This window comes from Brassica napus, unplaced genomic scaffold (assembly GCF_020379485.1).
Source record: "Brassica napus cultivar Da-Ae unplaced genomic scaffold, Da-Ae ScsIHWf_550;HRSCAF=826, whole genome shotgun sequence".
Lineage (NCBI taxonomy): Eukaryota > Viridiplantae > Streptophyta > Magnoliopsida > Brassicales > Brassicaceae > Brassica > Brassica napus.
The window spans coordinates 75,854-93,054 of record NW_026016614.1 but is presented as its reverse complement, the minus strand read 5'-3'; the positions used below and the strand labels follow the sequence as shown (position 1 = coordinate 93,054).

General features: G+C 34.4%; 2 protein-coding genes and 3 long non-coding RNA genes across 5 annotated transcripts; 2 read left to right on the top strand and 3 right to left on the bottom strand.

Moving 5' to 3' along the window:
• Positions 1–39: 39 nt before the first annotated feature.
• LOC125604435 lies at positions 40–1,558 on the top strand. Its single transcript, XR_007336207.1, has 3 exons — positions 40–927; positions 1,164–1,279; positions 1,388–1,558. It is a non-coding gene; the product is annotated as an uncharacterized LOC125604435 (long non-coding RNA).
• A 2,040-nt stretch (positions 1,559–3,598) lies between these two features.
• Positions 3,599–4,123, bottom strand: LOC125604433. Its single transcript, XR_007336206.1, has 3 exons — positions 4,030–4,123; positions 3,862–3,951; positions 3,599–3,768 (listed from the first exon to the last, which is right to left on the bottom strand). It is a non-coding gene; the product is annotated as an uncharacterized LOC125604433 (long non-coding RNA).
• A 51-nt stretch (positions 4,124–4,174) lies between these two features.
• Positions 4,175–5,675, bottom strand: LOC125604442. The gene is made up of 4 exons (XR_007336209.1): positions 4,987–5,675; positions 4,609–4,692; positions 4,306–4,513; positions 4,175–4,204 (listed from the first exon to the last, which is right to left on the bottom strand). It is a non-coding gene; the product is annotated as an uncharacterized LOC125604442 (long non-coding RNA).
• A 7,372-nt stretch (positions 5,676–13,047) lies between these two features.
• On the top strand, positions 13,048–15,946 carry LOC106451950 (AP-3 complex subunit delta-like). Its single transcript, XM_048774829.1, has one exon. It carries the CDS (start codon positions 13,247–13,249, stop codon positions 15,815–15,817), a length of 2,571 nt encoding a protein of 856 aa, XP_048630786.1. The 5' UTR covers positions 13,048–13,246; the 3' UTR covers positions 15,818–15,946.
• LOC106451951 (non-specific lipid-transfer protein 2-like) lies at positions 15,899–16,509 on the bottom strand. The gene has a single exon (XM_013893946.3). The coding sequence runs from the start codon at positions 16,436–16,438 to the stop codon at positions 16,148–16,150; it is 291 nt and encodes a 96-aa protein (XP_013749400.2). The 5' UTR covers positions 16,439–16,509; the 3' UTR covers positions 15,899–16,147.
• Positions 16,510–17,201: the final 692 nt, after the last annotated feature.

Below are 17,201 nucleotides of genomic sequence, written 5' to 3'. Positions count from 1 at the left end.
AATTAAAAATCAAAGCAAAGACGCTTTCAACAATTGTGATTTTCGAATGTTTCCACAGAGAGAAGAGAGCCAGCTTTTTGGCATTACCTCGTCCTCGGCATTGCAGTGATGCTTATAGATGGATCTAAGGAACCGATACCGTTCACGGAGGAGACGGAGATCAACATGGTGACCTGTAGCAAACTCAAGCGCCAGCCTATGAAGCGATTCGAGCTCACTGCATACCGCCTTGTGAAAGAATAGGAAAATCAGGATCGGAGAAATCTCCTCCGCGTCCTCCGTGAACGTACTCGCCGCAGAAGAGGTACGCTCTCGTAAGCACCGTGGTTGATGAAGACGCTACTCCTCCTCCGCCACCTCTCGCCGCCTCAAAGTCCGGCAACGGCGTCGCCATTTCGTGTCCGTGAAAGAAATCTCCGCCACTCGATTCTACTTCCGTCTTCTACAACCGTCGATTTTTTGAAATCTGAGCTCGTGGATTATGTGTGGTTGTATTCAACGGAGACGATGGGAAGGAGAAAGAAAGGTCGAGGTGTTGTCTGATATCGATTTTGATTTTGATTTTGCTTTCTTTTTTAATTTTGGATTATAATCGAAAAAAATACTTTTAACTGTTTAAAATTTTAAAATACGACCTTTGAAAATGTTTTTATATACGACTTAAATAATGGATAAAGGAGCTTGGGGATTGGGTGGGTGTTTCTTATACAAGGTTTCGTAGCACGTGGCCATTACCATCGCCACGTTGGATGCTTGGATGCTGATGTAACCAACTCAGGTTGGCACGTGACTGGTTGCCTCTCGACACGTACGAGCGTACTGCTTACCTACGAACGCTAATGGTCCGCGGGACAGGGACGCTGGTTCTCGGAGAATAAGGACTTTTTTTATGTTATGAATCTATGATGAAGATGAGGGGCAAAAAAGGTACTTCGAGATGCTTACATGGAATTCGAGTAGGCTTTGTTTAAAAATATTGTGATAGTGTTGACCTCTTTTTGATTAAAGATAATATCAAATAAATTTGATAATGTTTGAGGTTTAGCTTTCAATTCCAAAGAAGATGAACTTTGCTTTGAAGTTTTATAGAATATTAGTACTAATCCAGTTAACAAAGATTCGTATTTTGTTCTAAACTTGTTTTTAATATTGAGGAATGACAGAGAGATGGTTGTGGAGCACCCATTCGTAATCTAAAGGAGCCACATAGCTTCTCCAACCACTGATTAAACTATTGCTTAGCGGTTTTGCTTTAATTGATTAGTGCAATTATACAAAGGTTTGATCATTTTATTTTAATTGAGTTGCATGTGCTCTAAGGTTTACTAGATTTTAGTGAATTGATTTTGGGAACATTATAATAATATTGTAAACATTTTTAAAAAAGTTGACAGAAGATGGTGATTTGGTGAATGTGAAAAAGAGGGTTACAAAGAGAGGAAGTGGTGAAAAGTAAAGACACAAGAGGGACGTGTGGGAAGTGTGGCGACAATTAGGTAGCAACAAGTTCCACTCGCGCTCTCTTCTCCACAACACATTCCCTTTTATTTGTTCTTCAAGCATATAAGAAAAACACAACATTTATTATGGGACCATTTCAATAATGTATATTCAATATTCTTTTCCTCGATTTCACAACAACTTAATTACTTTATAAGTAGAACAAATTAACAACACGCCGTTCTTGACTTTAAGTAACAATAAAAAAAGAGATTAGTCAAAGTAAAAGTATGTATGCATTTCAACGTTATTCCACGTAATTTTGTACGGTGACCTTTACAAACCTTGAGAAATTATAATAATATATCATCTAAAATTTACTTTAAATCCTAAAGGATCATAGTCATAGATGCATCTATAAGAGTTGAATAATTGTTCTAAAAAAAGGGTTGAATAATCACAGTGTTCTTTAAATATTAGTATATGATCATAGTCATAGATGTTTTTATTTTTTCTACAATTAATGCATGAATGAGGCATCTACCAGAGTGCATACAACCCATGATCGTGATCATACGGCTGAATCATTAGAGCAAGTATATAGTTTAAAAGTTTTACTATACTACTATTTTTATAATTTTATTTTTTATAGTATTTAGTTGGTTTTTGTTCCTAATTATGTGGAATTATAAGTACTAGAGATTTTATCCGGGCTACGCCCGGATCTATATAAAAAGCATTATATTATATATATTTACATTATAATATATTACATATATGTTATAAAAAATATAAATAATAAATTAAATTAAAATGAGTAAATTCACAATTTATTGTTTTCTCCTAAGTGGAATAGTGAACAATGTAAAATGAATAAATAATTTATTAAACCTAAGCTATTCTCAAAAATATTTTGCGTACATATTTATTTTATTATGAAATATACCATTTATCTCAACATCGCGTATTGTTCTCGTTATATGTGTTATTATATCATGTGTATGTTTTTATTTATCTCTTATTTAATCTTTTATAATCTATTTTTACGATTATAATCTATTTTTTACATTATAATTAGTAAAGCTAATTTAATTACCTATTTCTTTAATTAAAAAAACTTTTAAAATGTTTATGTGTTAAATACACTGAAATTCTATGAAGATATTATTATTTATTTTATTATTTGTTTTTTATAAACAAAAAGACAAATCTTACAGTCCAGCTATAGTTAAAATATTAACTCGGCGTAAAAAGATAATCTAAATATTCTGAATAGATATTCACAATTTATTTAACTTTTATTATTAAATATTAGTTGGTTTTACAATTAGTATTTAAAAAAAAACAGGTTATTACACTGTTATAAAAATAAAATTTTATATACCAATTGGGGGAATTTTGCATATACTTCCAATAACATTCTTCATACTATTTTTTTGTTTACAGTAAAAACAACCCAAGCTTAAGTCGATTTCTTCATTCGAGTAACCTAACTTTCTGGGGAATAATATCCTTTAGTGAGTCTTGGATCGATTGGGATCCTATGTGGCTCTATATCCTTATGATGTCCCTCGAACATGCACGCTCTCCAACATTACGTACCTTTCTGAGTTTTCAATTCGACTTGATCCTTTGAGATTATATTTTCCCCTTTCTTTAGTTTTAGTGATCTTTCAAGGAAACATTTGTGTACTTTTATCCCCACCTGTTGAAAAACGCATATTAGTAGGTATGTTTTCACGTACTATCAAGCGGAGGAAGTTTGCAAGTTATCAAGGTAACTATTGCCAGACATGGCCTAAACATATTTTCTTCACTAATTGTCCTTTCATATCTCTTTTCATTTAGTGATAGATAGATTGCTAAATAATCAGTAGGTCCATATTACAATCTTTTTTTTTTAACACAACTCCATATTACAATCTAAATTTGATATTCTGTGTCAGATTTCTAAATCCCAATGTTTATTTCCTAATCTTGGGCATTGTCTGGCAATCATATCGTACTGAACGGGAATCCCGTTATCCGACGAAGAAACAATAGTTATCAAGATAAGTTTCAATTGTAAAGCTGCCACATGCATCACATGGTCTGTAAAAAAATAATATTTTTGGCTTAGGACATAATAGGATTTTATCCCAGGAAGAAATACAGGTAATTCTATTTTCAAAAAGGTTTATTACTTCCTTCATTATCCACTTCAAAATTGTAATTCTATTTTATAAAATCAAGAATGTGTTCATTAGGCCTTTTATATTTGTTACTGGTCATCCTTCACTTCATATTTGTTATTGGCCATGCTCTGCTGTGACCAACACATAATCCGACCTGCATGATAAATGAAAAACTGACTTAGAAAATTAGAACTTCTATTCTCTATTGACACATTGGGTTTTGAATGGGGTATCTCTTATGGTTTACCTTTATTCATTGGAAGCTCATTCCTATTTCAGCAAAGTAGAGCCATCATTAAAAGTCTTCCATGCCTCGCATTCAGTGAAGATCTTGTAACTAAGATAGAGAACTAAGGTTACAATTCACAGCAACCAAAATATTAAAACCAAGAAAAGATTGTATTTGTTTCCTTACTTTTACACAGTGTTTCAGTGACAGAGAAAGCTTTTCGATGCCGAACGTGTAAAGATCATTAAAGCACATGCAAATATGCTGCCAGCTAAGTCCTTCCAATGAGTGTCTTGAGAGTTGAAACCCTTGCTTATGCTGTTCAATTTAATGTAGCATCCATAGTACTTACAGTTTTCAACTGGGGAAAGAAAAAACAATGATGTTGAATGATCTTAGTCCAGCTAAAGAAAGCAACCATGATAATATCAATGAGAGAAGGTAAGAGATTGAGTCACCAACCAAAATTATCGAAATCCTTCTAGATCAATGTTTCTTGATTTCTCACACTGCACTGCTTTCTTAGCTTCTTCTGTATATGTGCAAGTGTTAAATTAGTTTGTGGTCATTGTAAGATGCTAAAGACCCATAAACTCTTGGAAACCTTGCCGTCTGCAGTCTTCATGTTGGCAAATCACCTTCATGTTACTTAAGGTAAAAGTTGTTTAACCTACTTGAAAAAGTTAGGTGAGAGTAGTAAGGTAAATGATAAATTTTTTTGTTTCTTTTACAGTTAAATGCAAAAAGTTAGGTCCAATCGCAAACCTGAATTCCTTTGCAGACACCACAAAAGCACATAACGCAAGATCGTATGACTCCTTTAAGCCCTCTAACCCTTGACTCTGTCATCTACCATGTTGACATACACATCAGCTATATATAATTTTTTTCTGTCACACGAAGGGAAACAAAATCAGAAAGCCACCATTTACCTTTGCGCGCTCGAAGAGAGTTCACAGTTAGTCCCTCAAGTATTCTAAACCCGGAAGTTCTTTCACAGCAGGGATATCGAAGACTACGTTATACACTATATTATATGCATTATAAATCAAACACGAAGATAAACATATACCACCGATACACACTTTTTTCTGCGACTTGTGAAAACAGTAAAGGGTCAGGTTAATCAGTAAAAGATCATACCTGCTTGTTTAAGAGAGAGCTGCCGTTCAAAGCCAATACGGAGCCCCTGTTTCTTGACTCCCATAAGTGAAATAAACTAAAGCGTAACTCTGAGTCCGAGAGGCCTAGTGTGATGGCGTTGAAAAATAGAGCCGCCCGAGACTTGCCAAGAGATTTTTCCGACTGACTTTGCTTTTACTGGAAGAAGTTTTGTGGATGTTGTTGAATGAGCTTGGAGGTCGATCGGAAAAGGTTTTTATATAGGAGGAGAGACATAAGGAGTCAGAACGGTGAAACACATAGACGGTAGGGTTTCTAGACTTTGAGACGGCAAAGAGAAAGTGTAAAAGTCGGAGAGATCGTGAAAATTGGGCCACATCAAATCACTAAGAGCCCATATTATTTCGCATGATTATATTGTTGATAGCATGGCAGATTAGTGCATTTTAATTGGACGATTAAAAAATCTGACATGGCACTCTCTCCATTGAGAATATCTTCCTTTTAGTATAGGATAGATTCTCATGAAAAAAATCGATAGGTTAAACAAATGTTTCAAAATTTGTTGTGTTATTGTTTTGTCTATAAATTACAAAATTTATTGAATTAATATATTTAATTATTACACTCCTTAAATAATATTTTATTAAGACATTAGAGAAGTATATTTTAATTGTTTCCTATGCTTTTTCATATTTGTCACGAAAATTTATATGTTAAACTTACTTTTACAAAATTCTTAACTTTGTCACGAAAACAAAAATATATGCTTTTTCATATTTGTCAACGTTCTCACACTTTCTAAGAATATATTAGCTTAGTCACTTACTTATTTTTTTTTTTACAAAACAAAGTATCGGAGTCTTGAAAGTTGAATTTATATTATTGTAAATGTACATAAGAGTTTGTGATTATATACTTAGTGGTTCTTGTATATGTGTCCAAGAATATTTCAATGGCTTAGTGGTAACTGTCCTATATACATATCATACTAACCCGGGTTCGATTCTCACCTTGGCATTGTTTTTTTTATTTTTTACGAAAAGTAAATGAGATGACATGGCAATTTTGGGTTCTCTGATTGGTTGATTTTTCTATCCTATGTGGACACCCTCTCCATGGCTTATATCCCCCTTTTAGTATAGTATAGATCATCGTGCAAGTGTTGTATAATGCAATGGGTTGGCTTTTATGATCCATCATTCTCTTTTCATTTATCCTTTTTCCTCAATTCCTTTTCTCGTCAAAGGATAATGTCTATCTATTGTTTTCGTCTTTTTCCTTTAGATAGAGTATGTTGGGATTGTGAAATCCCATGTCCAACTCTATATTATCCGATTAGTACGATATTGTCCACTTTGGGCCTAATTAGCAAGCCCGCATGGTTTTACTTTTGGTTTCCATCCCAAAAGGCCTCGTACTATTAGAGTTGGACATCTCTTTATATATTAGACACTCCTTGTCTAATTATCCAATGTGGGACTTTGATTGACATCTCTCATTCTCCCCCTCAAGCTAAGGACCACACACCTTGTGCCATTTTTCCTCTAGCGAATCATCTCGGTGCCTTGTCGCATCTTCGACATTCGACACCCTTAGTCGAGAATGTTCTTCCCACAATTCCAGGATCTTTTGACTAATCTCTGCCGAACCTCCCTTTCCACCTTGAAGGGTCCCATTCCTACTCGAAGGGTATTTTGGTCTTCTTGCAGATTTCTCGTCAACCGCTCTGATACCAATTGTTGGGATTGTGAAATCCCATGTCCAACTCTATATTATCCGATTAGTACGATATTGTCCACTTTGGGCCTAATTAGCAAGCCCGCATGGTTTTACTTTTGGTTTCCATCCCAAAAGGCCTCGTACTATTAGAGTTGGACATCTCTTTATATATTAGACACTCCTTGTCTAATTATCCAATGTGGGACTTTGATTGACATCTCTCAGAGTACACATCCTCATACCCGTCGCTTATCACCATTCTATATATATTTTCGTTTAAATCGTATCATAAAACAATCTCAACATTTCAATCTTGTACGAGTTTGATTTACCAAATAATCGAAAATGTGGTGGTTTATCATATAATCTAATTTTCCACTAATCTAATAGGTGGTAATCTCCATAAAAATATTGCCCAGAACAAAAATCCAGAAATTAAATATTTAGTCTAAATGCATATAGAACAAGTATACCATATATAACGTATATATGCAAACAAAATATCGGTTCTTTGTTTTTTCACCATAAAAACTAACTTGCCTCCGCGTGAATTTTATAGATCCTTCATATTTGTCTTAGAGCATGATTAACCCAAATACCCAAATGGGTTTATAATTTTTCTTTTTTTTCTTTTGGCCGATTAAAAAAAAAAAAAATTATAAAAGAATCAATCGCGGGCCGTCACATGTCAGTGGGGCCCGCGCACAGTAAAAAAACCCAACTGCATACGTTTCTTATTTGGCTACATTTGACTCCCTTCTTCCTCGGTTCCCTCATTTTTGTGGGTCCCTCTCTCCTAAAAACCCTTCTACATACCCGGTTAATGCTGCTCTTAGCTGCCTACAAAGACGATGCAGAGCCCCTCGATATTTTTCGCTATCTACCCTTTACTTGCCGAGGATAAGAATGCAAGGTATAAATTTGTGAATGCTTTTCCCTTAAAAAAAAACAAATCTGTGCATGCTTTGGAAGAGCATGTGGTGTAGTTAACAAGTCTGATATCGCTTGTTCGGTCACATCAAACGAGGGTTGTCAATTGACATCACAGATCCAGTAGCTCAATGACGCTATATGAGAGGTTACTTAATCTAACGCAATCTAAGATTGATTGCTCGGTATGATGAGTCTCCATGCACGTAAGGGAAGGTTAATTAACTGAAGTTTTGTTTAGGCAACTTCTAAATAAAAAAACTTACACGTCCATGATTATATCTTCACTTTTATTGTAAACAATGAAATCACATTTATACAGTTCTTTCCTATTCAGTTTCTTTAACACAGTTTGTGCTAGTTTTCTTTTGATTTTGTGGAAAAACATTGTGGAAGATCATTGTTGATAACTTGTTTTATATGAATTTTGCTGGTTGAGAATTAGATATGTTTTTTTTGTTACTACCAAATCACATTTGCTTTCAGGGGAAATTATATTTAAATCACATTTTTCTTTCAGGGGAAATTATATTTACTTAGATGTAACAAAGAAAGGCTGTATGTTTAACTTTTTTCATAGTTGCGTGTCTGATATTTTTTTGGTCACTACAGTAAATGGGTGACGACCGTTTATCTAAGATTTAGTTACTGATCCCTTCTAAGGTCGAATCTCATTGAATTAATTCTTTTTTAAGAGGAACATCATTTGAAAGAAAATAATTTACTCCGAGGGTGTTCAATACCTTGTCTCCAATAATTTTGACGAACTCCTCCTACTTGTCGCTTTTGATAAAAGCTGACAATTTAAGTTTAGACATCTAAAAGGGTTCACAAGATGTGAAAAGTCATAATCCTGTGTTGCAGCTTTCTTTTTCTTTATTACTTGTTTGTTTTTCCTTAGGATAGGCAAAAATTTAGCCTCAAAGGTACCAAGTATAGTGAAAGGGTTCAATGTAGCTTTCTTGTCTCGTTATCAGCTCCTTGGATGAGCACATGGCTTAGCCAAGTAGAACCAGCTGACTTAAAGCAAAAGACATATATGTATATGTACCCCTGGAATAATGAACGATCATATCTCACAACACTGGTGCTACTATTATGCGCATCTATATAAGCTTATTAGTTGTCTACACAATTAAGAAATTTTAACTTAAATTTTTTGTTCGAATATGAAGCATTAGTTCATTTTCTCCTTTGTTTAGAAAACTGAAAGTGCTCAACTTATTTTACAAGCTAGTGCAACAGTCATAATATATACTAGAACTTAATCCGCACCCCCGTGCGGGTGTTTGATTTAATTTGTATTTAACATAAAATCATAAACTGCTGGTTTGATTAAAAAATTCCATATATATTTTTTATGTTTTGTAATGTACATATATATAGAGTAGAATCGTCTATGTAATCTTTCTCATATCATAATTGTAATATCATAATAAATCAGCGTTAAAAAAAGAGAATAAAATATATTATTTTATAATATAGATGTTTGATAATAATTTTTTTTATTTGTACATAATATTATATTATTTTTATAACTTAATGTAATTTGATGTAATTGTATAATTCATATATTGACCTGTTGTTTTTCTGTTAAGGAAAACATGCCTAAAATTTAATTTTTGCATTAGTTTTCTATGAATTATTATTAATTTTATGATATTTTATTTTCTTAAAAATTGAACTCTCGAAATTTTTATATTTGACTAAACTAAATAAAGTAATACTATATTTAAAATTCTTTTATATAAGATATACTATATATATATATATTTTTTCACTATAAAGAAACAACAACCATTGTAATTAATTAATTTAAAAAAAAATAATTAATTTAAATTAATTTTAAATATAGTGGCAGAATCTATAAATAAAAAATACAAAAAGGAAATATATAATTTATAATAAATGCAATGACTAAATGTATAAATAAAAGAAAGTAATTAATCTACTATCCATGTTTCCAAACAATTCTCATTTATGTTTTATCCTTGTTTCCAAACAATTCTCATTTATGTTTTATCCATGTTTCCAAACAGTACTAAAAGGTACTTCAGTTTTAATAATATAGATATTAACTCGATTTCGATTGAACTTGTAAAATTAATTTCCCAGTTTGATTTTATGAAAAGTATAGATATTAAGTTTCATGTTAAAATTTGACATGTATCTAGTTTTCAAGAGTCAAGAAACTATTTTATAACGTAATTATGAATTACACTTCAATACTTATTTGATTTGTATGTTAGATCAAGACGTACCGGCACCATCATTGTGTCATGTGTCTTGTTCCAGTCAGATAAATACAAAGTCGAGTCAGCTGAAATATCTGTTTTTCTTTTCTTCTATCCTTTGAACACACAGACACAATGGTTTTTAATAGTCAGATTGCACTAACAAAGACAAGACATTTCATTTAATGTGGAGATCAATGCATCACGCATTATCAGTAACCACAATCCAAATAATTTTTTTTTACTAGATGGACATGAGATTATCTTTTGGTAAGATAGAATTTTAAAATACGATGAGAGTCCAATAACATTTAATTTCGACAAGAGAGATGTCCGAACTCTACTTAGATATTTACATATAAAATTTCGCTAAAAGTATGTATACAATATCTTAAAGCAAAATAATGACGTTACACGTAAACGTTTTTTTTCTTTGACAGAGTGTTACACGTAAACGTTGCAAAGCAAAGAAAATTTCATGTTTCAATATATTGGAATAATCATTCAAAAACTACGTTAACCATACATTAGTGTACATGCCATATTTTCAGTATTTTCAAATTGAAATCCATGTTTATTTCTGTTATATATATATATATATATATATATATATATATATATATATTTTTGACTCAAATGGTGGATCGACTTGAAGCAACATAGTTACATAGGTTTATATAAAAATCTACAAACATTTACAGATCTTGTACATCTAGAAAAGCATATATTTTACAGGCCATGAGAGTGTTCTTTACATCTATTTCCATGTTAAATTCAACAAAGATTCGTTGGTTTTTTTGCATAGAACTATGTGTCTCATGCACCGTGTTTTGTTTCATGGTTTACGAATATATGTAGTTTCCGACTCTTTGTTGTGTTTGGAAACATTCCCAAACTGGTGGAACAATTGAACGACGATGCAACACCAATTTCTCTTCTTTATGTACACATCATTTCTCTTTGCAAACTGCTAGACATACATGATGAACTCTATTTTGCGAACAAGGTGGTTATGATTTCTGTGAGTTAGACATAACTTCAAACGCAAACAAAGTTGTGACGAGATGTCATCATGCTTTTGTAGTGGTGACAAATAAAAAATGGACGTTAGCTCATTTTTTTTTTTTGAACTTAAGACGTTAGCTCATTAGCTTGTTAGTTGTTTGCTTGCAGTTAAATGTTCATTTGTAATTACTTTATTCATGTTTTATATATTTTTAATAATTTTGGTATGTAATGTGTTTATAAGGATCTTTATTTTAATTATTATGTAGAATTTTTAATGTAAATTTAAATTTTACTTAAAATATATTGATTTCTATTGATAAATGATAAACATTATTTCGACCCATTAAATTAGGAGAATATTAATTATGAGACACTTTAGTAAACTTAAATTACTAAAGTGACAACTATTTGGTAAAATTAGAGGTAACAATTTCGAATGACTGGTTAAAAAATCAAGATCCACTATTATAAAGCTCTATACTAATATAACAAATATTTGTTTATCACGTCCCCATAAGTTTACTAGGTAGAGGCGTGGACAATTTGCTCTCTTTTACTAGAAAATAAACAAAAAAATCTTTTCAAATCGCACTTCAACTTCAGCTTTAGTTTTAGCCTTGTTGAAAACGACAAAACATTAATAGGTCCATGAAAACGAGAGGCTCTATCAATTCTCATCTACGTTATTTCATGATGATTGTGTATTGTTGTTTCTTTTTCAGTTAGTTTATTTTTATTATGTTAAAAAGATATATTGTTTACAAGAAGAGGGACATGATTAATGGTGGGTTTAAGAATATACCTCATGTTAAAGAAAATATTAGTAAAATTTGTGATTAAAGATCAGGAAATATTCTAAGGTTTAGAATATGTATAGAGCCAGCAATCAGCGTGATATTCTTGTAAAGGTGTGATAGTTACTTAATTGGTTAGGTCGAGCTAAGCTTCTATTTTTAAAACTTTGATTTATTTATGAACTAAAAACAAATAGAAAATAAAGTTGATGTGTAAGTTTACTGCCAAATGTCAAACGCATGAAATATTATATCTAACGTACGTAGAATTATCATATAATGCATATATTAGAAGATATAGTCAAAATCGTGTCTCCTTTATGTTTGATGAGGTTTTGGTTTTTTTCCACGATGTGAGTTTCAGGATCTTAGGTTAAAAATAGATAAATACTAGAGGTATGTTACACGAACTTGTAAAGATTTATGCTATTTTTTTCATCCAATTTGAAACCTACTAATTTATTGTTTTACCATTCTTTAGATGGGAAGGAATCAATTATTGAGTGGAAGTAGGATCTATGTCTATTTTGAACAGATTTGGGGTACAGTCAATTTTCATACCATGATCTTATCCATAATGTCCCCTTTTAGAGAGCAGTAGAATTAAGAGCTTTGAGATCGTCAACATAAAATCCGATCAAATTAGGATAAAATGTACTGGTTGGAGGGACAGACTCCAGAAAAAACCGCGGTCATACTTGAATAAAACCATTTACTGTAGTTATTTCTGAGTTCACCATTATGTTCACCAACCAATAAGATTTTATTATTTCAAATTTGATATTTTTTTAAAAAGAAAACAAAATATTATCGAGTTATATTATGTTTTTAAAACAAAAAAGTAAAAAAATATAAAAAATAATAGTTACAATTTTTTTTAAATATTTTTAACGTCAAGCAAAACACTAAACCTAACCTTAAATCTTAAACTCTAAACCCTTGGGTAAACCTTAAACTCTTGGATAAATACTAAACTTTAAATCAAAAATACTAAATCCTAAACTTTAAATCATAAACTCTAAATCCTTGAGTGTTTTAGTGTTTAGTGTTTTTAATTTAGAGTAAGATATCCAAAGAATTAAGGTTTAGCCAAGAGTTTAAGATTTAGGATTTATGGTTTAGAGATTATGATTTAAAGTTTACTAACGACGGTTAAAATATTCTTTTTTTTTGTAATTACTACTATTTTTTATTTATTTTTTTAGTTTTAAAAGTATAATATAATTTGATAATATTCTATTTCTTTTTCAAAAGATATCGAGTATAAAATAACACAAGTCTTCTTTACGTCCATTTATTTCTAACCCACTAATGGATCGTTTTATTATTCTTTAGGCCCATTTATTTCAAGTGAAAGCAGATTGGGCCATAATTCCAAAAAACCCATAATAGCTTTCTCCTTCCTCCTCCGTTCCGTTCGATTCTCACAGGAGGATCCAGGATTCTGAAAATCGCGACCATCGCCTTGAAAAACCCTCGCGAATCTGATCTCCGATATCGCTCCGCGAAACTATCTCCGATCATGCCACGTTTCAGATCCCAATCATAAACCCCCAACTATCACATCATCCCGATTCGTTCCCATTCTCTCCAATGGCGTCTTCAAACTCCCTCATGGACAGCTTGTTCCAGCGCAGCCTCGAGGATCTGATCAAAGGCCTACGCCTCGGAGAATCCACCTTCATCTCCAGATCCCTAGAAGAAATCCGCCGCGAGATCAAGCTGACGGATCTCTCCACCAAATCCGTCGCCCTCCAGAAACTCTCCTACCTCGCCGCGCTCCACGGCGTCGACATGGCCTGGGCGGCGTTCCACGCCGTGGAGGTCGTTTCCTCATCTCGATTCGCGCACAAGAGGATCGGTTACCACGCGATTGCTCAGTCGTTCAGCGATCAGACGCCGGTTATGCTTCTGATCACGAACCAGCTCAGGAAGGATCTGAATAGTTCGAACGAGCACGAGGTGAGTCTCGCTCTTGAATGTTTGGCTAGGATTGGGACTGATGATCTAGCTAGGGATTTGACCTCTGAGGTGTTTACGCTGTTAGGTAGTAGTAAGGCTTTGGTTAGGAAGAAAGCTATAGGTGTGGTTTTGAGAGTTTTCGATAAGTATCCTGACGCTGTTAAGGTATGTTTCAAGCGTCTCGTTGAGAATCTTGAGAGCTCTGATCCTCAGCTTCTATCAGCTGTGGTTGGAGTGTTCTGTGAACTCACAGCAAAGGATCCAAGATCTTATCTTCCCTTAGCTCCTGAGTTTTACAAGATTCTTGTAGATTCGAGGAACAATTGGGTTCTGATTAAGGTTCTTAAGATATTTGCTAAATTGGCTTCTATTGAGCCTAGGTTGGCTAAGAAGGTGGCTGATCCGGTCTGTGAGCATATGAGGAAACAGAATGTGGGGAAGTCTTTGTTGTTTGAGTGTATTAGAACTGTGTTTAGTAGCTTGAGCGATCAGGAAACAGCTTTGAAGCTCGCGGTTGCTAAGATTAGGGAGTTTCTTGTGGATGATGATCCGAATCTCAAGTATCTCGGTCTTCATGCGTTGTCGATTGTTGCTGGAAAGCATTTGTGGGCTGTTTTGGAGAACAAAGAAGCTGTTGTGAAGGCTATGAGCGATGAGGATCCAAATGTTAAACTCGAGGCGTTGCATCTTTTAATGGCTATGGTGAATGAAGATAACGTGACTGAGATATCCCGGATTCTGATGAACTATGCGCTAAAGTCTGACCCTTTGTTCTGCAACGAGATTATTGGTTCCATTCTAGTGGCATGCTCGAGGGACTCGTATGAGATCATAGTTGACTTCGATTGGTACGTGTCTCTTCTCGGTGAGATGGCTAGAGTCCCACATTGTCAAAGAGGGAAAGAAATTGAGCATCAGTTGATTGATATCGGTACGAGGGTCAAAGATGCTAGACTGGAGCTGGTTCGGGTTTCTAGAGCCCTGCTTATTGATCCTGCATTGCTTGGTAATCAGTTCTTGCACCCGATATTGTCAGCAGCTGCTTGGGCTTCAGGGGAATACGTCGAGTTCTCTAAGTCCCCTTATGAGATTGCAGAGGCGCTCCTGCAGCCACGTACTTGTCTCTTACCAGATTCAATTAGAGCAATCTACATACATTCAGCTTTCAAAGTTCTTGTCTTCAGTCTCGGGGCATACTTCTCAGCCCAGGAGCCCACTTCCCCGCCCTTGGCTCAGGAGTCTACTAGCTCTGGTCATTCAGTGGTGAATGGTTTCACATACAACTCCATATCGAGTCTGGTGAATATGATTGAGTTGGGATTGTGCTCGTTATCCGGAACCATAGACGTGGAAGTGCAAGAGAGAGCTAAGAACGTTCTAGGATTCATTGGTATGATAAAGCATGAAATAGCTGAGAAAGCAACCTCACAAAACAGTGAAACAGAAGCTCATAGAGCTATAGCATTCATGGAAGATGTCTTCTCAGAAGAGCTTGGCCCTGTTTCTTCAACTGCACAAGAAAAAGTTCCTCTACCAGAAGGGTTAGAGCTGAATGAGAATCTTGAAGGTCTACAAGAGATTTGCAGAGAAGTTCTCGAACCAATGGCGGAATCAGATTACTCCTCAGACAAAGTCAGCTTCTCTGTCGCCAAACTCAGAATCAGAGATCAAGAAGAAGCCTCATCGTCTTTACCTCCTCCACTTGAATCTTCATCCTTACTCGCAGAACACAGAAAGCGCCATGGACTGTACTATCTCTCCTCTCAGAAAAGCGAAGACCACAACGACAGAGAAGGCAACGATAACAACACGTCAAACGAATACCCACCAGCGAATGAGATATCTGTGGACTCGTTTAAACCCAAGAAAAAGATATCAAAACCAAGACCTGTAGTGGTGAAACTGGATGAAGGAGATGAACCAAAGAGAAAGCCAGACGCTAGTAGTAGTAACGATGAGTCTTTGTCACGTGCCATCCAAACCGCTCTTATGGGGAAAGGGAAAGGCAAGGAGAAGGAGAAGGAAAGAGTAAAAGAGAACCACGAGATGAATGTTGATACAGAGAACATCGAACAGAGCTCAAGAAGAGAGAAGAAGAATAAGAAAAATGGTGAGAGAAGTAGTAAGCGTAGTTCACGACGGCAAAGAGGAAAAGAAGCAAGTGTAACAAAACCAGTCGAAGTCCCAGATTTGCTCTTATGATGATACTAGTTGGAGTTTGCGTCTCTGACCAAACGAGATGGTGTGATTTTCATGTACCCATAATCTTATTCTTTTTGTGTGTTTATGAAATATTTTTTTCTTATATCATACCATCTCAATGATTGATTACACGTCTCTACATTGATAATAAACCAGAAAAAGACAGCAAAAACAAAAGTTGAAATAAGATGCATACAAGCATCATCACACATTGTTATTCTCAAGGGTAACACTTGCTTAAACTACTACTTAGACACACACACCAAAAGTAGGATTGAAACACGTATAGGATGATCGCAGATAGCAAACGCTGTTTAGCTCTTTGAGTATTCAACACCTTGGGATGGGGAGCTTGCAGCGGTTAGAGACTTTACGAGCGTTGGGAGAGCTGACGAAGCGACGGAGGCTAGGGTTTCTCATGTACCCACATAGGCATGGCTTCTGTTCCTTCAGCTTCGCGCAGCACAACGCTGACGGTGGAGAAGACGACGTTATCGCCTGCGCACATGGGCTTAGCTGCATTGGCGAGCACGTCACTGCTTCTGCCGCCGGGGCTAGAATCACTAGGAGAACCGCCGCGATGGCGAAAAGGGACACCCATGAAGCCTTGATCATCACCATTTTTCTTCTTTTGTTTGTTCTGAGAGTTTATGGAAGTGTGTTCTAGTATTTGTGGTTTTTGATATGTGCACCTCTTCCTATTTATAGAGATGCAAAGTGAAGCTCTTTTCTTACATTCTTTTAATTTGTTAGTATTTTATGTATAGACTTTGATGAAGAATTATGGATTGAAAATAATATTCAAAATATTAATCTGTTAGTGCGCTTGTTTATAGTGCGGCGTCTTATCATTTTAGTTTAGCAATATAATTGTATAATCTAGTAGTTTCTGTAGTCAAGTGGTTGATCAAAAACTTAATATCAGAATTTTAAGGTTCTAACGTGTTGTGTTATATATCTATATATGTTTCAGGCGAATAGATTCTTTAGTTACTAGTTTTGAAAATATTGTTATCATTCAAGCCAGTTTGAATGCGAGTTATAAATCCTAAATACTGAGCTACAACATTTTGAAGATTGATATCTATATATAAAAGAGCATAGGCGAAATTGGTTTGTTGTTTTTTGGCTACTCAGTTGACTTAAAGAACATTAAACAATCAAAGATTAATGGCCAAAATTAGGGAAAAGTATACAAATTTCAAATAATACTTTTCTTGGGGGTTCTTCGACTTATATGTGCCTCTTTTTATTTCTAAGTGGAAAAGTAGCACCAAAAGTGGGGAAAAAGGCACTTAGAAACTTATAAATCACCACTTAATACGTATACTAAGTTATTAAATATATATATCTAAATCTCTAGCTAACTCTATCTCTATATGTA